This window comes from Xyrauchen texanus, chromosome 10, assembly GCF_025860055.1.
Source record: "Xyrauchen texanus isolate HMW12.3.18 chromosome 10, RBS_HiC_50CHRs, whole genome shotgun sequence".
In the NCBI taxonomy this organism is placed as follows: Eukaryota; Metazoa; Chordata; class Actinopteri; order Cypriniformes; family Catostomidae; genus Xyrauchen; species Xyrauchen texanus.
The window spans coordinates 13554103-13576735 of NC_068285.1; the positions used below are offsets into that span (position 1 = coordinate 13554103).

Sequence of the window (22633 nt, forward strand, 5' to 3'; positions counted from 1 at the left end):
CTTTTTCATTTTGCTTCTGCCTTTTAAAAGGCTAATGGTTAGGTTTAGGCATTGATAAGGTAAGGATGTCTTTTTTTAACATCTCATTTATATTTTAAAACACTATTGGTTAGGTTCAGGCAAAAGTTTTACGTTAGTGAGGTATGTTTTAAAAACATCCATCTAAAATTCACCTTAAAAACCTCGTCTGAATACGACACCATTTTACTTGCTTTTGGCGCCCCCAGCAGGACATTTCACTAGTAAACTGCAGCCAGATGTGTTATACAGCACATAAATATTGAATTGCAATAAATACTGTAATGTTCACATAAGTTTCATGAGATCAGGCTGCAGAAAGTCATAACAGTTAATTAAATGCTAACAATGTTGATTTCAGGTGAACTATTACTTTAAGGAACTGAAGCACATTTATGGGGAGTAACAGCCTGCCCTGCATGTTACAACTCAGGATAAAAAACAAACACTAAAATGTTAATACAGGTTTTACTGGGCTAGTTAAGATTTATATATAGCCATAATAGGATAGCACTGAACTTACTGCTTAGTTTTGCACTATATTCACTGTGCAAGTTCACACCAGGTTGCTTTCAGGATGACTTTTCTGTTTTTGGGCGACAAAGCATTTTGTTCTGCACAAATGCAATGCAACAAAACACAGTTTGAAGACAGCTATAGATGGCTATGCAAGAAAGAAGGCCAATCTTAATCAAATATGCCAATATTACATCACTTAGTTTAATTTTGAATGGCAAACATTCTTGCAATGCACGTCAAAGTTTCTAACTGTTACCATAAATATCTTAAGTATAAAAGAGATAAACTGTACACCTACAGACCCTTTCCTCACTTCAAGGTTTTGAAATGTGGAAGTAAATGACTGCAGGGTAAATTAAGTTTCCACAACTTTCCAAATAAAGAAGAAAAAAATGGCGATTACAACAGATGATGGCAAATTTACTGTCACTCTCTCAGCAGCTATTTTAGAAAACTCATTGCATCTGTGGTAACTCCTCTTTTAAAACTAATATAAAAAAGTTAATGCTGCTAAATAAGGAGAAAACATTAAAGAGAAAACTCGCCATAGAAGTGGACAGTTTATACTAATGGACACTATAGCACCCTTGTGGCAATGTTGAGAAAGCAACGCAAACACAACAATGCATGAAATTGAGCTTGTGTAAAGATGCATCTTCATTCAAATATTTGCAGAGTATGTTTCGGCCTTTATAATGATCAGAAAATGAATGGGGGCTTGAGCAAAAATGCCATCAAAAGTGACTTTTTCTTTTTGCCTAAATCATCTCATGATATTTGGTAAAATTTGTGTTTTCTGAAGAACCTGAAAAAATGGCTTGGGACATTATTTTAGGAAGGTGACGATATCTAAAATATTCTATTCAAGTATACAAATTATTGCATGAAACATACAATATATTCAGAGAATTTAAGAATTTGACATTTTTAGAAAATAATGTGCCCTCGTAAAATTAAAAATAACGCCCCAGGAAATCAAATCCAGGGGGGAAATATTGCCCAAAAATGGAAAAGTACATTACATACTGGCCTTAAGACTGAAATGATCTAACCAAGTGCTAACGTTAAGCAGTTCGAACTGAATTAATTGAAGAAAAATAGGAAATTCAATATAGTGCTGCCTTGCAAAGTACTTCAATAATAATAAATACTGTTAAGGCATGTTAAAATGTACTTGTAGCACTCACACCAGCCACAGCTATAAAAATTCAGTTTTATCATTTTATTCTGTTCAATTTATTCTGACAAGCCCTCTCCATTCGTCTCTCTTTGTCTCAGGTCACAATTCCCTTGGGCCAGAACGTTGAGGCAGAAAGTTCCAACAATTAACCAAAAACAAAGGTAATAATGGGCTACACATTTTTATGGTACGCTTAACACAGAGATGGGGGTTGGGGGGATTATGGGAGCAATAAAGGTGAAGAGACTTTGTAGGCTGGTCTTGATTCATTTAACAAGCCTCACAGGGGTAAAATAAACTTCAAAGCCATACACACTATTTTCAATATAAAAATAAACACATTTCTATAATAGTACACAAACATGATTGCTGTGGGGTTGATTCACAGATGTCAGATTAAAGGTAGACACATTCCACTGTTTTGCGGTTTAAAGCCAGACTGGCAAAACCACCACAAAAGAGCTTCAAGCAGCCGATTCACTTCAGAGAGCGTCCTTTACATGAAAAACATTCAATATGTGCATGGCTTCCAATGTACCTTTCCGAATGTTCTCAAATGTTTGCCAAGTAGAGAAGTATGACCATAACAAACTACCTCAAACTGACAGTTTACATTTTCAAGCTGTATTTCTCTCATAAATGAATCATTTCCCCCAAATCAAACTGTTGATTTCAAGTCCGGAGCTTATGGGCTGATATACAGTACGCTTAAACAACTTAATATTTCACAAAACAAAAAACATAAAAAAGTGAAACTTTCAGCCTCAACATGCGTAGAGGAAACAGCTCAGATAAAGCAAAAAATACTGTAAATGCAACAAAACTGATGTCTTCCTTCAAACCAAAGAGAAGCCAGTCCAAGAGAGATGGAGGGAGAGCAAGACATCAACAAAACATATAAGTGATACAGCTTTGATATTTACATCTTACACAGGGCTTAAAAACAAGTATATTTACATAAAGATAGGTGGAGCAAACCTGGTCAAGCCACACCCACTGAACCACATAAAAAGACAATCAAGTGAAAGGAAAAGAAAAAAGTAGAGTGAGGATTACGGATCGGAAATAAAAACAAGAGACGGTCTATTAAGAAGCTAAGAGATATGTTTTTTTAGAAAAAGAAACAGCCTTATTAAAACACCTGATATTGAGATAAACGGCCGTTCCACTGTGCTTCAAAGGCATATACTGTATATATAGACCTTTAAATGTGGGAGAAATGTAATTGACTCTTTGCTAAGCTCCGCCCCCTTGGTTACGGTCGCTCGCTCTGACAAGCTCTGCAGAAATCCCCATTGTAACGAATGGGAGACTGCCGTGAACGAAGCAGTTTTTGGCAAATATTCTCATAAGCGCAATGGATAATATTTTTATGTGGGCTGGTATGAAGAGTGACACTGTAGTGCATATTTATCTAAAGTTGTTTGTAAAAGAAATTGTTGAATTACACAGTAATTTGATGAAATACTGGAGACTGTGAATCAGAATCAAGGCAAACGATTATTAGTCAATTGAAAAAAGAAACACTTCATTTAATAGCAATTGAACATCTAATAACTTTAGCATAAATGAACAGAGCTGTTTATAACATCTCATAACACACTCATTTTGATGCTGTGAAACGTTTATTCAATATGCTTTTACTATTACTTGAATCAATAATGAATTAACGTTCAGTTCTTAGCTTCCATTTATCTTGGAGCAAATGTACACGTTGCTGCAGATGTTATATGTTCATTTTGGGAAGGAGGGCTGACACTGTTTAATTCATTACATGCTCTCCTCCACATTAATTTAAAGATATTTGTTTTTAAAAACAAAGAAAAACACTGCATGTATCCTCTCTGGTAACTCGTGTCACTACTATGTTTTTCGATTATTTTGATAAAATCCCACTTACAAGTACTCAAACACACATTACTCGCAAAGGCTCTCATTGGAAAATAGCAAACGCGCGTGTCAGGGTAAAGGCGGGAGGGCAACAGTTGCTAAGACTTTTAAGGCAGGGCTTAGCGAAGGGTCAATTAACCTTAAAGGAAGAGTTAATTACAAGTTAAGCTGAATCGACAGCATTCGTGGCAAAATGCGGATTACAAAAGCAAATAAGTTTATGGTGAGGCACTTACAATGGAAGTGAATGTGGCCAATTTTTAGAGGGTTTTAAGGCAGAAATTATAAGTTGATAAGTTAACTTGTTGATAAGTTAACTTGCAACAAAGTTAATTGTATATAACTTTACACAGAAAAGGTTGGGAAGAGATTTTAGCACTTACACAAAATTGTATTGCTTTTACTAAAATCATGTTAACACACATATAGTTTACATCTAATGACAATACTTTTGAAATAGAGAGTATTTTAATGTTTACCGATTGGCCCCATTCACTTCCATTTTAAAAGCCTCACTGCAATCCAGATTTTTCCTTTTTCTTTTTTTTTTTAAAGAAAAAGAGAGACGAGTTGAAATGAATTGTTGTGGTAATCAACCATTTGCCAAAATGCTGTTGAGTAAGATTAACTTTCATTGCACTGATAATCTTGACTGAAAAGCTAATACAAAAAGAAAACATTGAATTACATTTTAGGGTTCAGTTTTAGGACCTATAGCTGATGTCTAAAAATTACTTCGAATGGATTTAGACTTTGTAATCTCACAAGCATAGATTAAGCCTAGTCCGGGAACATAATATACAGTTAATGATTAAACATACAGGCAGATAGTCACATTAGACTTTCTTTCCCTCACTCATACATTGCACTTTACAACACCAGTACTCTATGTTCTGAAGTCTTGGATACATCTTTAACTCATTCATTCGCTTCATTCATTCCCTTCTTTATGGTCAACTGGAAGCTTAAATCCTTTCTCAACTAGTTCTTCACCACTGTGTATTTATTGCACCAGGAAAACACCAACATGACCTCATCTAAAAGGTCAATCAACGTCAATTTGCAAACAAATTACATTTGTAGACGCTTAAGTCCATCCAATTCGCCATTTTAAAATAATAAATACATTTACTGAAAAGGTAAAAGCAAGAAATAATTATATATGTAATATATATAATGCAGTAATAATATAAAATCATCAAATTTAGTGTGCCCTCCACTTTTCCTAGACATTTACAACCGGATAAGTCTTTAACTTGTTCCCTGCTAAATGTATTTCACATCTGAGAGGCTGATATTTCTAAAGAGGTCATGGGAAAATCCTACTACTGCACTAGTCCATTGTAAATGTTGATTCAAATAAATTAAGAGTTTTTTTAAAATAAAAAAATAAAAATAGGACATTTTAAGACAGAGGACCTGCCCCTCTAGCCATTGAACCAACCATATTACACCCCCATAACGCCTATGAGTGTTGCGTTATGGATTCCCATGAGCTTTAATAAGGACATACACAGCCATTTAAAGCACTCTCTAAATTTCCTACCTCTATTATTTTAAGCAAATATTAGTAGTATAAATGAAAGTCGTTTTGTTGTGGTTTGTTGCATGTATATGGCAGTGTGCATGTTGTTATGTATGTATGTACAGTACGTTTCTCGGTCTACAGCAAGTTAGATCAGATGTCGTCAACATCTGACTGTAACCACCGTCAGCAGAACAGAGCTGTCAGCCACTGGCAATTCAGAAACATATGACACCTGAATCTAAAGTGAAAGGTTTGAATGTAGATATATAAAGAGAAAGCCATGAGTTAAAGAGTGTAAGACTGTGTATGTGTTTGTCAGAGAGAGAGAGAGTGTGAGAGAGAGAGAGAGAGAGAGAGAGAGAGAGAGAGAGAGAGAGAGAGAGAGAGAGAGAGAGACAGAGATTGCGCTATGGTGGCTAAGATGCTTTTGTGTGTGTGATCTTTTTTTTTATGGATTCACGGCCTCAGGTGCTGTTGGTCAGAGTGGATCCGGGCTGTACAGGGCCATCAGAGCCATCTGGCAGAGGAGACAAAAATGACACCTGTTAGTGCAGTCAGTAAACATAAAGCCAGAATCGGTGAAAGTACAGAGAGGCCTTTCACTCACCAACATGAAATGACATTTGTGAAACAATTTCCATAATTTTCTCCCCAATTTGGAATGCCCAATTCCCAATGCGCTCAAAGTCCTCGTGCTGCCGTAGTGACTCGCCTCAATCTCAGCTGCCTCCACATCCGAGACATCAATCTATGTATCTTATCACATGGCTTGTTGAGTGCGTTACCGCTGAGACCTAGCGCATGTGGAGACTTCAGGTTATTTTCCGCGGCATCCAGGCACAATTCACCATGTGCCTCACCGAGAGCGAACCACATTATAGCGACCACGAGGAGGTTACCGCATGTGACTCTACCCTCCCTAGCAACTGGGCTAATTTGGTTGCTTAGGAGACCTGGCTGGAGTAATTAATTTCCATTATCTGACGCATTTCTGAATACGCAAAAGTCCTCTTATCTGATTGGAGGCTGCATTCCAAGAGTTCTGGTATTTAGTATAACAAAACCTGGAGTGCTTGAAGTGCCTTGCTCAAGGACACATGCTCAATGGTGGTGGCTGTGGGGATCAAACCAGTGACCTTCTGATTAACAGTTACGGGTTTAGCCCACTATACCACCACTCCACATTTGTGGATAAAGTGATATTTAAATGGTCATCATTTCCTACTTGCATCACCCTGCATTCATTAATAGAAAATACATTATTTCAGCTCTAACCACTATTTCAGGTCCATTTATTTAATTAGCAAGAAGTTATGTAATAAGCAGGATAATGAGCAGTCAGGCAGTCATTTATGCAAGATTAACACAAACAAAATTCTGACACAAAACCTGAGGTTTAATTTATCCGTTTCTGGAGACTCTGTGGTCTCTTTCTTCTCACATAAAATGTAATTTCAACTCTTCATGTTCATTTTATTATTAAAAGTCATAATCGACAAATAAATGGCTGCCTGTCGATTATCCTTTACTTATGTAAAAGTAACACACATATTGCAATCGAGTATTGCAAATGAGATAATTTTGTGGAACAAATGTAGGGTGGGACTTGACTTTATCCATCAAAATTTGATTAGATCATATGATCGACTGGATTAATATTAGCTAATATTGTTAATCCCCACCCACACGGTCTTGGTTGCATCAACAGAGTTGGAGAAACTTTTTACATTTAGATGAAATGGTATTAATTATCATGAATAACATTTTGAATAATATGCCCTGATGAATCAAGCCCATATATTAAGAAAGTAAAAAGGGTCCATTTTTTATTTCATGTTGTATAAACCCAACCCAGACTGGGGAGAAGAGAGAAAGAAAAAAAAAGAATTTAAAATGGCATTACCGTTGGAGGATGCTGCAGTCTGTGCACGGGCATGAGGTGGAATGAGAGTAGAATTGAGCTGGGGCTGAATCATCAGCTCTGAAATGAAGAGTAACATTTCCATTGATAGATCTCCAAGGAGGAACAAAAATTAAGCAAAAATGCATCAAACCCTTCTTTTAAGAACAGAAATGACACTGGCCCTGGGTTGTGCGATATTAAAATGTGCAAGCACTGCATCGTTTGGACCATTTTAAAGTGGAAATAATGAATCCTGATTTATATTTGTTGCGTCATCTCTTTAATAAGAAACATTTTGTAAATCCAATTGTGATAGATATGTGCCAGGTTGCTAACGACCTTAGGTATGTAATAATGTTTTGCAAAACACCCATGCATTTAAGGGTTCAAATGAAACAAACGGGGGCCTGGGTAGCTCAGAGAGTATTGACGCTGACTACTACCCCTGGAGTCGCAAGTTCAAATCCAGGGTGCGCTGAGTGACTCCAGCCAGGTCTCCTAAGCAACTAAGTTGGCCCGGATGCTAGGGAGGGTAGAGTCACATGCGGTAACCTCCTCGTGGTCACGATTAGTGGCTCAATGGGGCGTGCGTTAAGTTGTGTGTGGATCGCGGAGAGTAGCATGAGTCTCCACATGCTGGGAGTCTCCCCGGTGTCATGCACAACGAGCCACGTGATAAGATGCACAGATTGACGTAGAGGCAACTGAGACTTGTCCTCCACCACGCAGATTGAGGAGAGTAACCGCACCACCACGAGGACCTACTAAGTAGTAGGAATTGGGCATTCCAAATTCATGCTATTCCTTATTAGATTAAATGTTTCTTTATTTTATCAACAACTAAATGTAAACAGAAAGGGTATTAAGAGAGACATTATTCAATGACAAATGGATTGTTTGGACCCATACACCAAACGAGCCAAACCAAAATTTCAACACGGTGCTGAACTACACAATCACTAGTAAGTGAAATTGACCAGACAGTGGCTAAACATAGGCATTTTAGTTGCATAGCGTGAAATTTGGTTGCAAATGCAAGTGATTTCCTCTCAATGTAATCGAGGGTTGTACATTGAATAAAAGATCGATCTTTGGATTTAAGAATCGATATCAAGATTGTTCAAATAAAGATGGTGATGCATTGGAAAATCTATATTTTTACCCAGTCTTACTATATAAAATAACAAAGGATATTTTTGAAAATCGCTGACTTTCAGAGACTAACCTGTTGTAGTGAAGTTGAAAAGCGGGGGCAGCTCTCGACCGGTGGGCAGCCGGGTGCCGGGCTGGCGTAGCTCATCAAAGAAGGCGTGAGAGCAGGCCTGAAGCGGGGACAGCCGTGTCACTGGCGTGTACTCTAACAACCGAGAACACAGGGCTATTGCCTCAGGAGGAGATCTTGGTTTAAACACCTGTGGAGGAATGGCATGAGAGAACAAAATGGAGAGAGAGAAAAAACATGAATACACAGACAGAACAATAAAGGGCACTCAACGGTTCACTGAAAATAGCTACCAAGTTAGCTTTTTCAGAAAGTTATATTTGAGCCAATTAACCTTAGCTTGAGCAGAAGCAACATTTAATTTGGCTGCAAGGGAAAGGTGTACAGTATGTCAGAATTGTGTGCAAGCAAAATATTAAAAATGTCTCTCCAAAATTTCCTGTGACCAAATTACCTTGTTATAAAATTTGACATGACCTTAAGATTGTACAGCATACAGTATATGTGTGTGGCAGGGCGGAGGGCGGGGCCGGGTCGTGATCATACACACCCGGTCCGGTATTAGGCTAATCAAGCCTCCGAGGTATAAAGGCCGACTGCAGGGTGTCGTGCAGGAGAGAGAGATCGTTTATGGACATGTCCGTCATGTGTGTTTATGATGTCTTTTAAGTTTACCATTAAACTATTATTTATATCGTCAAGCCGGTTCTCGCCTCCTCCTTTCCATTGAATACCTTTACAATGTGCTATTGACTCTGACTAAAGTAATCTTTTAACACAACTAACAGAATATTAGAGTGCGGTGCTAACATAGATGCACACATCTCGCGGCTTTAACTGAAGAGTCAAACTATGATCAGATATGCATAAGATTTTACCTTGGTCCATGGATGTGCTTTGATCTGAGGGAATTTAAACTCTGTATAGTTTGGGTTCATTTCACGGATCTGTTCCCTTGTGGGTGTTCCAAGTACCTGAGTTGGAAAACAAAAACAACAACGAAAAATGCTGTGTTGAAATATGATGTCAAGCATAGCAACTAAAGCAAATTAACTAAACTGCAACACATTTAATCTAACAAAAATGTTAATATGTTAAAAAGTCAACATATGGGGCCATAAATTTCAAGTAACTCTGGTTGTGTTTAGAGAAGCAGCAAAAACATTTATTTTGGCCATTTCAGTTTAGTTGGCTGTTGTGTGAACAGCTAAATTAACCAACACCACATGAAATCTGATTTTCACAAACCTGATCCAAACCATGGCGATATGCGAGTTGAAATCAGATTAAAATCGGATTTTTGTTAATGAGTGCGTTAACATGCTCGCTCGCTCTTTTACTTAAGCCAAAGTTTGTGGTCAAAAGGTCATAAAAAGGCTAAAGAATATATCGATCAACACGAGTAGATTTTTGCCCATTACCTCGATTTCATATTGCAGGTAATCACCTTTAAATGGCGTTCTTACAAGCTTATCCAATGTGTGCAAGTGTTTTATGCATCCCTATTCAGAGTTTGATGTCAAAAGCAGAGAATACCTCGTTTATTTCAAATCTCATGTAAACAGGTTTCTTGCTTAGTCAGCTTTATAAATAATTTTTTGCTCACGTGGCATTCACTATGTAACAAACAGCAAACGAGTGAACGAGTGAGTGGTTTCGGATACAGCATGAATGTGTAAATACTGTAAAGCTTACTCATATATTGTCTCATGTGCTGAGGAGTTCAGCACCACGGCAAGATGTCATATTGGACATGATCAAAGGCAAAATTTCCAGTTTTCCATCCCCTCTTTCCATAATGAAAGCTACTCCCTTATGTCTCTTGACGTTGTGCGGACACTCAAGTCATTACTAAAGCAACCAATATAGATGTACCAGATATTGACCACACTGTTATACATACAATGCTGATTTCATCACTTGCAAAATGGTAAGTTAGTCCTAAATGTCAGATCTGAACCTGAATCTGAATGCCTTTATGAACCTTAAAATATTTCTGCTATTAAATTGAAGGAATAGTTCACCCAAAAATGAAAATTCTCTCATCATTTACTCACACTCAGGCCATCCCAGATGTGTATGACTTTCTACTGCAGAACACAAATGAAGATTTTTAAAAGAATATCTCAGCTCTGTTGGTCAAAATGCAAGTGAATGGTGCCCAGAACTTTGAAGCTCCAGTAATCCATAAAAAGTATTTTGCTTGTTTTCTGCTTGCATTAATGTAATAAACACAGCACTGGCCCAAACATAATCCATACTACTCCAGTGGATAAATCCATTTCTTCAGAAGTTACATGATGGGTGTGGGTGAGAAACAGATCAATATTTAAGTTAAGTTTTTACTTTAAATCTCCACTTTCACTTTCACATAATTTTTTTTGGCGGTTCGCATTCTTTATGCATGTCACCACCTACTGGTTGGGTCTGGTCAAAGGTAGGGATTTATGGTAAAAAATATATTTAAATATCAATCTGTTTCTTAACTACACCTATTATATTACCTCTGAAGACAAGGATTTAACAACTGAATTGTGTGGATTACTTTTATGCTGCCTTTATGTGCTTTTTGGAGCTTCAACGTTCTGGCCATTTATTTGTATTGTATGGACCTACGGAGCTAAAATATTCTTCTAAATAACTTAAGAGTTCAGCAGAAGAAACTCAAACATCAAGGATGGCATGAGGGTGAACAAATGAGAGAGATTTCATTTTTGGGTGAAACATTCCTTTAATCAAATCAAATCACTTTATTGTCACACTACCATGTACACAAGTGCAACAGTAGGTGAAATTCTTGTGTGCAGTTCCGAGCAACATAGTAGTCATGACAGTGACGAGACATATACCAATTACAATAAACAACATATTTACACAACAACAATTTACCTATCAAATGTACACATACTTACTCAACACGATAATTATATACAATACACACAATATAGAATACACAATATACAATACAATAAGCATATTGTGAAAATGGTGACATTTTCATGCTGATCCGTACTAAACCTGCAAAATAAGGTAAATAGCTGGAGGAAAGGGTTAGTTTTACCTTGATGATCTCCACTAGCTGGTCCACTCCACTGTCTCCAGGGAAGATTGGTTGTCCCAGCAGTAGTTCAGCCAGCACACATCCAGCTGACCAGACATCAATGTTGGAGGTGTAGTCTGTCGCACCAAAGATGAGCTCAGGGGCGCGATAGTAACGTGAACAGATATAGGAGACATTAGGCTCGCCCCTCACCAGCTGCTTAGCACTGAAATTGAAAAAGAGCTGACATAAGATGCATATCCTACAGGTCAACTTAATAAAAAAAAAACACTCAGTGAGAAAATTATTACATGATAATTAGAAATTCATATAGAACGGATCTATAGCTGCTTTTCCACCATTGGCCTGAACAGTTCTCATCGGAAAACAGTACGGTTCTGTGCCGATGCAGGCCAGTTGGCGCAGTTACAGTTTCTTTTTCCATTGTGGTGCTGTGAATATCTGTTGGCGATGGCGTGAGAGGTAAACATTGGAGTGAGTGCAGCGCCCTATGGAGGATGATCACATATTCCAGTTTTTAGGACTTCTTTTCCCCATGTTTTTACTCTGCTAACAAACAGCAAAGACATGGACCATGCCACAAAAAGGAAAGTAGAAAGAAAAAGCCGAGAGGTTTACCATCATTTGCTGAGAGCTTGTGTTTGCCTCCGGACACAAACATGCAGAAATGTAAAAGTTCCCAGACTAGAAAAAAGGATATTTACTGACAAAATGTTCAATAAGTATTATATGAAAATATTGATGTATTTTGAGTTTAAATGAGCTAGTAATCTACTTTCCTGACGAAAAAGGCGTGTAGAAAAATAAATGTAGGCTAGTTAAACCATCATAATAAAATTATGAAGATGCATTAAACGAGTCACACGTACTAAAGCCATTCATCCAGCACACTTGAGAACGACTGAGTACGGTTAGCCAACCATGCCGAGAATTCCGGGCCAAGAACGGATTATAATCGTGCCGTTCTGAACCGTGCTCAAGTGGAAATGCTACTGCAACCATTCCATACCATGCTCAGAACCGTTCGGCCGATGGTGGAAAAGAGGCTTTTCAGTGTCAAATTCTAATGCACATACAAATTCATGTTCTTGAGGAGTTTGGAGCACTTTATTAGTGGTGCTTGCAAAGGCATTTTCCATAATGAGTGTTAGGGATTTGAACAAACTCTTACCCTGAGTCTAGGGTTAAAGAAAAAACAAATTATGAAAAAATGCATAGACCTATTGTGAAGGAGGGACCAGAGTCATACAGTATCTAGGGACCAGAATATCATAGAGACTTGGGGGTGGACTCTTTGAATCAGTAGCAAACACCTAACAACCACCACAAACAACCTAGCAACTGCATAGAAATGCTGAAAATCCACTCAGAACACCTTAACCACCGCATAACAATGCCCTGGCAACCACCTACAATTGGATGCACAAGTTTTGCATGAGCAACCATTATTTACTTTGTGTTCAGGAAATGTAAAAATCTGGTTACATCTGTTGACATCTTTCACACATTCAAACCCAAGTACAATTATTGGAAAACTAAGCTTAAGTATGGTGTCATGCAAATACTGATACCAATAAACATGTGAACATGGAAAGTCAACATGGACGATTTTTAGTCACACAAGGTACCTTATATGACAGCTTAACAGTCCAGGGAAAGTAACAGAGTATTATTATCTAAAATCATACAAAATACATTTTTATCTTAAGCTAGGGCTGGGTATCGTTCAAAAAACGTTGATATCAATACTGATACTTTGACTTCGATAACAGTTCCTAAACTATACTTTTTCCAATACCAATTTTATGGAATCTGTTTTAACAAGATTACAAACATTACCTAAAAAAAACCTTTGGTTTTATTTTTTCAGTTTGTTTACTTTTTTTACTGACTCATACTTCTGAGCCTTCTTGTCTCCTCATGCCAGGGTCGGCAGGGACAGAGGCTATACAATTAATGTGAAGAGGGGAAAAAAATAAAACAAGAAAGCTAAACTGTTAATTCAGCCATTACTAAGGATAAATACGATAACTAGTTTAATGCACTAGTTAAATGCACGTTAAACTTGATCAGTTACGGTCAACCTTAAAGCATTTTTAGCATTGATTTATCTAGCTATCTATAGCCATAGATCCAAAAAATATCAAAAGTTACGTATGTCCCAGTTTATAGGACTATGTCACCACGCACAGAAAGGTTAATTTAACATGTACACAAGCATGTACCACTATAAGTTAGCCGATTTTGTTGTTGGTTTGTTTGCTAAACGTTAACCTTACCATTCGGAGTCCCAGTCATAGTGCCACTGCATTCATCAGTAGTTTTGGAGGATGACTCATGTGGTGGGCATGTTCAAAGAAGCTCTGTGACAGGACGCTGAGAGGATGACTGCACCGGCTCGGTCTTCTTGCAGTCGAAAACGGAGCATCTTTCTGCTCTTAAATTTATTCCGTGCACCGTGAAGTGCTTCATCAGATTTGTCGTGTTGCCGGTCTTGGCAGCAATTATCTTGTCGTAAACTCCGCTGTTGGCATCGAGCCTGGTGAAATGTAGCCACACTTTTGATCTTTTCCACATCTTTTACATCTATAGTGGTTGAGACGCATACACATTACAGCCTCACGTGTGAGCCACGTCTCTGTGTGTAACCGGCGTAAAGAAGTGTTTTTCCTTGATGCCTAAACACAGCCAATAACCGGCACTTTTAGATTTGGGCACATCTAGCATGGTACATGCTTATCACAGACCCTTATGTATCGAAATTTGGTACAGAACGACAAGACATTTTTCGATACTCGATTGTTTAGAGGTAATTCGGTCGGTGCATAAAATGTATCGAACTCGATAGCCAGCCCTAGTCATAGCATAATCTATCCAGCAGCTGCAGCATTCAATATCTACACACATATTGCTTTTTTTTTAGCCAACCGTGGACACGAACAACAGAATTTGCGAATTTAAAAACGCAATATCAGAAACACATTTTCTTTACAGATATCACCAGAGGCAGGGTAAGATAATGCATTGACAATATACATCAATACTAAACACTTAACCAAGGCCACCAACTCCCCCGCATAATGACTACTATAGTGCAACACCAACTAAAGCTGAAAATAATGTTCACTGCAGGGCAAAAGTACACACCTTTGAGTCAATCACACAGTGTGTGTGTAATATATATATATATATATATATATATATAAAAACATATTCACACTCTCTCACATACTCTCTAAAACACAAACACCACTGACCTGCCAAAGTCACACAGCTTAAGTACAGCTGTATCTGGGTCCACTAGAAGGTTCTGTGGTTTGATGTCTCTGTGACAAACTCCCTGGGAATGGATATAGGCCAAACTGCGGAAAAGCTGATACATATACACCTAAGAGAAAACACAGACAAAGAATGCAATATAAATGCTGTGAAAAGACTCTTCCCACTTCCTGATTTCTTCTATTTTTGTGTATTTTTCATTCTAAATTGCTTTAGATCTTCAAACGAGATTTAACATAAAACAAAGGCAACTTGAGTAAACACAAAATACAGTTTTCAGATATATATTTTTTATTCAAACAATGTTATCCAACACCTATATCACCAATGTGAAAAACTAACTACGCCCTGAAACTTAATAGCTGTAGGAACAACTGCAACCAAACGCTTCCGATAACTGGAGATTAGTCTTTCACAATGCTGTGGTGGCATTTTGGCCCACTCTTCTTTGCAGAACTGCTTTAGTTCAGCCATATTGGAGGGTTTTAGAGCATAAACTGCCTGTTCTGCCAAATCAGGACTTTGACTAGACAAATTTTTCTTCTTTTGAGACATACCAGAGGTGGACTTGATCCTATGCTTTGGATAATTGTCTTGCTGCATAATCCAGCTGCGCATCCCCACACCATCACACTACCACCAACATGCTTGACCGTAGGTATGATGTTCTTTTTGTGGAATTCGGTGTTTGATTTATGCCAAATGTAACAGGACCCCTGTCTTCCAAATGGTTCCACTTTTTCAGTCCACAGAACACTCTCCCAAAAGCTTTGAGGATCATTAGTGTGTTTTGGCTAAATTCAGATGAGCCTTAAAATGTTCTTGTGGGTTAGCAGTGGTTTTCGCCTCACCACTCTTCCATGGATGGCATTTTTGGCCAGTGTCTTTCTGATAGTGCGGTCATGAACAATGACCTTTATTGATGCAAGAGAGGCCTGCAGTTTCTTGGATGTAGTTCTTGGCTTTTTTGTGACTTCCTGGATGAGCTGTCAGTGTGCTCTTGGAGGAATTTTGGAAGGTTGGCCACATCTGGGAAGGTTCACTGCCAAGTTTTCTCCATTTGAAGAATATGTCCCTCTTCTTTGGAGTCCCAGAGCCTTTGAAATGGCTTTGTAACCCATCCCAGACTGATGTGTTTCAATCACCTTTTTCATCATAATGTCTGGAATTTCTTTCGACCTTGGCAGTGTGCTATTGGGTAAGACCATTTAGCCAGCTTCATGCTGCTGAAAAAGTTATATTTTAGGTGTTGATTTGATTAATAAAGGCTGGCAGTAATCAGTTATGGGTGTTTCTAGACCAGCTGAACTCCATTAAGAATGCAGTTTCATTGATTTATTATCTAAGGGGCAAAAACTTTTTCACACAGGCCCAGTTGGTATTGGATAACATTTTTGTATCAATAAATAACATCATGATTTAAAAACTGCATTGCATTTACTCAGATTGCTGTTGTTTTATGTTAGATTTTTTTGAATTTATGAAATAATTTAGTATGAGAAGTTAACAAAAACAGAAGAAATCAGGATGGGGGAAAATACTTTTTCAAAGCACTATACTCACACACACACACTTGAAGTCAGAAGTTTACATACACCTAAGCCAAATACATTTAATCTCAGTTTTTCCCAATTCATGACATTTAATCCTAGAAAACATTCCCCATCTTAGGTCAGTTAGGATCACTCATTTATTTTAAGAAAGTGAAATGTCAGAATAATAGTAGAGAGAATTATTTATTTCAGCTTTTATTTCTTTCATCACATTCCCAATGGGTCAGAAGTTTACGTACACTTTGTAAGTGTTTGATAGCATTGCCTTTATATTGTTTAAGTTGGGTCAAACGTTTTGTGTAGCCTTGCACAAGGTTCTCTCAATAAATTGCTGGAATTTTGGTCCATTCCTCCAGACAGGACTGGTGTAACTGAGTCAGGTTTTTAGACCTCCTTGCTTGCACATGCTTTTTCAGTTCTGCACAAAATGTTCTATTGGACAGGCTTTGTGATGGCCACTCCAATACATTGACTTTGTTGTCCTTTTTTTTTTTTGCCACAACTTTGTTGGTATGCTTGGGGTCATTGTCCATTTGGAAGACCCATATGTGACTGAGCTTTAATTTCCTGGTTGAAGTCTTGAGAGGTTGCTTCAATATATCCACATAATCCTTAATTTCCCTCCTCATGATGCAATCTATTTTGTGAAGTGCACCACTCTCTCCTGCAGCAAAGCACCCCCACAACATGATGCTGTTACCCCCATGCTTCACAGTTGGATGGTGTTCTTTGGCTTGCAGGCTTCACCCTTTTTCCTTCAAACAGAATGATCATCCATTTCTCATTTCTCCAGAAAATAAGATATTTGTCCACATGTGCACTTCCAAACTGTAGTCTGTCTTTTCTATGGTGGTTTTGGAGCAGTGGCTTCTTCCTGACTGAGCAGCCTTTCAGGTTATGTTGATATAGGACCCGTTTTACTGTAGATATAGATACTTGTCCTGCCGTTTCTTCCAGCATCTTCACAAGGTCCTTTGCTGTTGTTCTGGGACTGATTTGCACTTTTGGCACCAAATTACGTTTATCTCTAGGAGACAGAATGAGTCTCCTCCTGAGCGGTATGATGGCTGCGTGTTCCCATGGTGTATATACATGTGTAATATTGCTTGTAAAGATGAACGTGGTACCTTCAGGCATTTGGAAATTGCTCCCAAGGATGAACCAGACTTGTGGAGGTCCACAATTTTGTCTTGGCTGATTTCCTTTAATACTGACCCAGTGGGTCAGAAGTTTACATACACCAAGTTAACTGTGCCTTTAAGCAGCTGTGAAAATGTCAGAAAATGATGTCAAGTTTTGGATAATTAGCTTCTGAAGGAGATGTACAGAATTGGAGGTGTACCTGTGGATGTATTTAAGGCCTATCTTCAAACTCATTGAAAACTAATTGTGGACCTCCACAAGTCTGGTTCATCCCTGGGAGTAATTTCCAAACACCTGAAGGTACCACACTCATATGTACAAAAAAATAGTATGCAAGAATAAACACCATGGTACCACACAGCCATCATACCCCTCCTCAGGAAGGAGACGCATTCAGTCTCCTAGAGACAGTTTGGTACGTAGTTTGGTGCGAAAAATGCAAATCAATCCTAGAACAACAGCAAAGGACCTTGTGAAGATGCTGGAGGAAACAGGTAGACAAGAATCTATAACCACAGTAAAATGAGGCCTATATCGACATAACCTGAAATGCTGCTCAGCAAGGAAGAAGCCACTGCTCCAAAACTGCCATAAAAAGCCAGACTACAGTTTGCACGTGCACATGGGGACAAAGATCTTACTTTTTGGAGAAATGTCCTCTGGTCTGATGAAACAAAAATTGAACTGTTTGGCCAAAATGACCATCATTATGTTTGGAGGAAAAATGGTGAGGCTTGCAAGCCGAAGAACACCATCCCGTCCGTGAAGCATGGGGGTGGCAGCATCATGTTGTGGGGGTGCTTTGCTGCAGGAAGGACTGGTGCACTTCCCAAAATAGATGGCATCATGAAGGAACATTATGTGGATATATTCAAGCAACATCTCAAGACATCAGCCAGGAAGTTAAAGCTTGGTCACAAATGGGTCTTCCAAACAGACAATGACCCCAAGCATACCTCAAAAATTGTGGCAAACTGGCTTAAGGACAACAAAGTCGAGATATTGGAGCGGCCATCACAAAGCCCTGACCTCAATCTGAAAATTTGTGGGCAGAACTAAAAAAGCATGTGCAAGCAAGGAGGCCTACAAACCTGACTCAGTTACCCCAGTTCTGTCTGGAGGAATGGGACAAAATTTCAGCAACTTATTGTGAGAAGCTTGTGGAAGGCTACACAAAAGGTTTGACCCAAGTTAAACAATTTAAAGGCAATGCTATCAAATAATAACAAAGTGTACATAAACTTCTGACCCACTGGGAATGTGAAGAAAGAAATAAAAGCTGAAATAAATCATTCTCTCTACTATTATTCTGACATTTCACATTCTTAAAATAAAGTAGAGATCCTAACTGACCCAAGACAGGGAATGTTTTCTGCAATTAAATGTCAAGAATTGTGAAAAACTGAGTTGAAATGTATTTGGCTAAGGTGTATGTAAACTTCTGACTTCAAATGTAGCTGAAATGGCAAGAAACAAATGTGAAAATTGTTAATTAATTAATGTATTGATTGAAGTCATAGTAAAAGTGATAGTAAATAAACACTTCATAGCATCAAAATGAGTGTGTATTGAGATGTTATAAACAGCTCTGTTCATTTATGCCAAAGTTATTAGATGTTCAATTGCTATTAAATTAAGTGTTTCTCTTTTCAATTGAATGTAATAATCGCTTGCCTTGATTCTGATTCAGTCTGCACATTTTAATCAAATTACTGTGCAATTCAACAATTTCTTTTACAAAAAACTTTAGATAAATATGCACTACAATGTCACTCTTCATACCAGCCCACATAAAAAATATTGCATTAATGAGAATATCTGCCAAAAACAGCATCGTTCACGGCAATCTCCCATTCGTTACAATGGAGATTCCTGCAGAGCTTGTCAGAGTGAGCGACCGTAACCAAGGGGGGCGGAGCTTAGCAAAGAGTCAATTGTTTCTGCATATTAACCTGGGTTCGGAGAAAGGATTTGAACATCATAGAAATTACATTTATCAGCTTTAACTTACATATTTCTGAAAGAAAATTAATATTCAGAGGGAAGCAATGTAGGATGGGACTTGATTTTATCCACTAGGATTTGAATGGTGTTTGAAATGTTAATAGTTAAAACAGTTAATAGTGTCAATTTGATTTTATGTTGTGAAAAATAGAGTCGTTTCAGTGTCAGCTGTAAATGTTGTTGGCAAGTTTGTTCAGTCAACTTTACCTTCACATAAATGATGGGGATAATATTCTTAGCTTTGCTGAAGTATCGTGCCACCCTGTAGACTGTCTCAGGCACATAGTCCAACACCAGATTGAGGTACACCTCATCTTTCTGTGGATAAAGTCGCACCTTAATTTCAGTCGTTTATGAAAGCAAAAGTCAGCCAATGTTCTGGAGAGTGCTTCCCTAACACACAGTTTAACTACAATCAGACTGTTAGACAACACCTAAACTATAGCATGGACATGGGGAAACATCCTAAAACACGATTCAATTGATTATTGTAGCAACATGATATTGATTTTGACTTTTCAAGCTCATGCATCACAATCTAGAGCTTCACAAAAAGTTATTTACCTTCTCTCCACTGCAGTAGAAGAAATAGCGGAGTCTCACTATGTTGCAGTGGTCCAGTTTTCTCATGATCTGAAGTTCTCGGTTCTTCACACATAAAGGTGAATTATAGTGAGCATTTGTTTCTCAGGGATAAGAAGTATGATGAGTAAGCAGTTATTGTAAACATTACTTTATTTAGTGATATTACTTACTAGACTGTTCAACACTCTGTCTATTGTAGTACCTAACCTGTCATGCATGTGTGTAGAAAGGTGTGTCATACCTTAAACCTCTTATCCTGAAGTACCTTCTTAATGGCCACCCACTCCTGGCTGTCAATGAGGCGTGCCTGATACACCACACCAAAGGATCCATTTCCTATCACCTTGATATCAGTGTAGGACACTTCCTGTGGGCGATCTGGGCCTTGGCCTGGGGTGGCAACCACTGTGGTCACCTTCCCACTGTCCCCTGAAACGTATTGGAGACATTCAGTATGATTACCAATAGATGAGGTGTTATTCCTCAAGTGTAAATAAGCATCTTTGAACCAAGGATTTTCAGGGACAAAGTTCTCAAAACAATCGGATGATAGCTGTCGAGTAAATCTATGTCAACCAGTCCGGATGAAATACACCTTCCCTATAGATGAATACAAATATCTATACCAAGTGTGCCGCACAAGCCCTCAAAAGTGAAGCCAAAACGTCTCGATCGCCCCCTGGTAACTGGTCCTACTATAGGTCATAAACCCCGCCTTGTTAACCCATGTTATTCAACGGGACGTGAGACCAACTAAACAATTAAATTACACTTCACATATCTTTTTTCCAAAGATAGAAACTACAGTAAATGACAGAAACTATCACGTTGATGTAATTTCATGTGTTTGTTTTCAAAATAATTTTGTTTTTAGTTAGTTATTTGATGCTATAAAAACGGTGCTGTGACATCATGATTGACAGCTGTGATTGACAGGTTCTCTGAGCGAAGTAGTCACTGAAGCACTAACAGACTTTTTTCGGGATCTTCAGAGGACTGAGGAGATTGGAGCTTTAAATTTAATATCTAAATTTCTATAATTAATTATTTCACACCGTCATAAGTCAAAAGTGCAGGGGCGTGTGCTTGCGATTGATTCAGCGAGAGTGAGGCCTTGATTTCGCGGCTTTACTTCCTGCTCACTACTGCGCAGGTCTGGTCCCGAAATCGCAACTACGCAGCCTCAAGTCCCAAGATGTCAGCGCCATATCGTGACACTGGCGGCTTCAGTTCTCACCAATGGAAAAGAACGAAGGGGCGTCGTCCATCTTTTTTTACAGTCTATGATCTATACAGGCCAACATCAAGACATTACCGGACAAAATTTCACAAACAAAACTAGACTCATCCTAGTGTACTTAGGAACTACTCAAAGAGTGTAAAAAAGTTTATAGTTGAGAGTCCAGAAGGAGAATGGTATCTATATGGGCTCTTCTTTATTTGCTATATATGGGTCTGACATGTCAGTGTACTTCAAGCCCAACATCTCTATTATGAGTGGGTGTGTCAGGGCAGGTAGTTATTCAACCTTTTGTAAATATAGGTTGTAGATGAACAAAGCTGCCAACCCAGACAACATATTTGTTTGTCATATGTCCTCTTTCAGACAATAGGGGAAGACTACTGTGATCTAACTATCAGATATTTGTTTTAAGTGGGCTGAATTCACTCCGCATACCTAAACTGCAATTCTGGGCATCCTAGGCATGTTTGGAAAAATTCCAAATTCACCAACAATGCCTAGAAAAGCTGTCTAGGATTTATTTGATATTTTAACATGGAAACTGTCTACAATAGCTTGAAAGTAAGTCTAATTCGCCCCATGAAAGAGTTTAAGCCATGTCACTGATGTACTAGATGTTTAACTGGATGGTTTTAATGAATGGGATGTTAACCCATCTCAAGTTAACTACCGTGGTTTTTTGAACATGGTACCATGGCAATATCATGCTTTGTTTTGTTTTTTTGGACATGTCACCATAGTATAATTGGACTCCTTTTATGGACATGGTATAATGGTAAAACCATGTAAGAAACTTTGATTAGCATGTAAATCTCATGATACATGGATATGACAATCATTCAGTTCCACTGTTTGTCCATCTGTATACCATCATTGTAAAGTATTTAAGGGTATGATGTCCCAAATGGCTGTCTAGGTAAGCAGTTCACTAGGTTTTGAGCAACAGCCAATATCTGACAGCTGTTTAGTAATTTTACCCAATATTATGACAAAATAAATTGACAAGATTGCCTTGTTAGCCTGGGCTAGTTTGATGAAGACCAGCTTAAATAACGCGCATAAACCTAAAACATTATTTTGATGGACGACAGATCATTAATCACATTTTTGGGATAAAACCGTTATACTCACTGGCAGATGAACTGTCCGCCGAGGCCTGCGAGACCCCGGACTTTCCTACGTTGCTCCCCACGACAGCGGCCGATGCAGCAGCGGCTCCAGAAGCTACCTGAGGCTCAGCGAACGAGCTCGTCCTGGGCCGCCCGCTGGCGTTCATATCGGAATGAAAGAGTGTCGAGACAAGGGGCCGACGACCATCGGTTTCCTCGTCAACAGGGCCTGCTGCTGTGTGAAACATCGGGTTTAAAATGAAAAAAATGACACCAGCGGTTCATTCACTCACGCGCTGAGAACACACGCCGCCTCATGGGAAATGCAGTTCCACTGGACTCTCGGCTCAATACTGATCAAGGTTCAAAACAACTACAGAGGAGAAGACGTCATAC

General features: G+C 38.5%; 1 protein-coding gene across 1 annotated transcript; it reads right to left on the reverse strand.

The window, feature by feature from the left end:
- Positions 1 to 1750: 1750 nt before the first annotated feature.
- On the reverse strand, positions 1751 to 22565 carry gsk3aa (glycogen synthase kinase 3 alpha a). The gene is made up of 10 exons (XM_052136722.1): positions 22260 to 22565; positions 20127 to 20314; positions 19865 to 19948; positions 19508 to 19618; positions 14579 to 14709; positions 11322 to 11526; positions 9139 to 9234; positions 8264 to 8450; positions 7039 to 7116; positions 1751 to 5652 (listed from the first exon to the last, which is right to left on the reverse strand). The coding sequence occupies exons 1-10, from the start codon at positions 22483 to 22485 to the stop codon at positions 5600 to 5602; spliced, it is 1359 nt and encodes a 452-aa protein (XP_051992682.1). The 5' UTR covers positions 22486 to 22565; the 3' UTR covers positions 1751 to 5599.
- Between the last annotated feature and the right edge of the window lie 68 nt (positions 22566 to 22633).

Bases quoted from the DNA above. Each gene is read 5' to 3' on its own strand.
- gsk3aa (XM_052136722.1), bottom strand. From the start codon at position 22,485: ATGTTTCACACAGCAGCAGGCCCTGTTGACGAGGAAACCGATGGTCGT. The intron at 19,949-20,126 runs GTATGACACACC...TTATGTGTGAAG, and splicing joins TTCAGGATAAGAGGTTTAAG to AACCGAGAACTTCAGATCAT. The intron at 7,117-8,263 runs GTTAGTCTCTGA...TCTTCATTTCAG, and splicing joins TTTCAACTTCACTACAACAG to AGCTGATGATTCAGCCCCAG.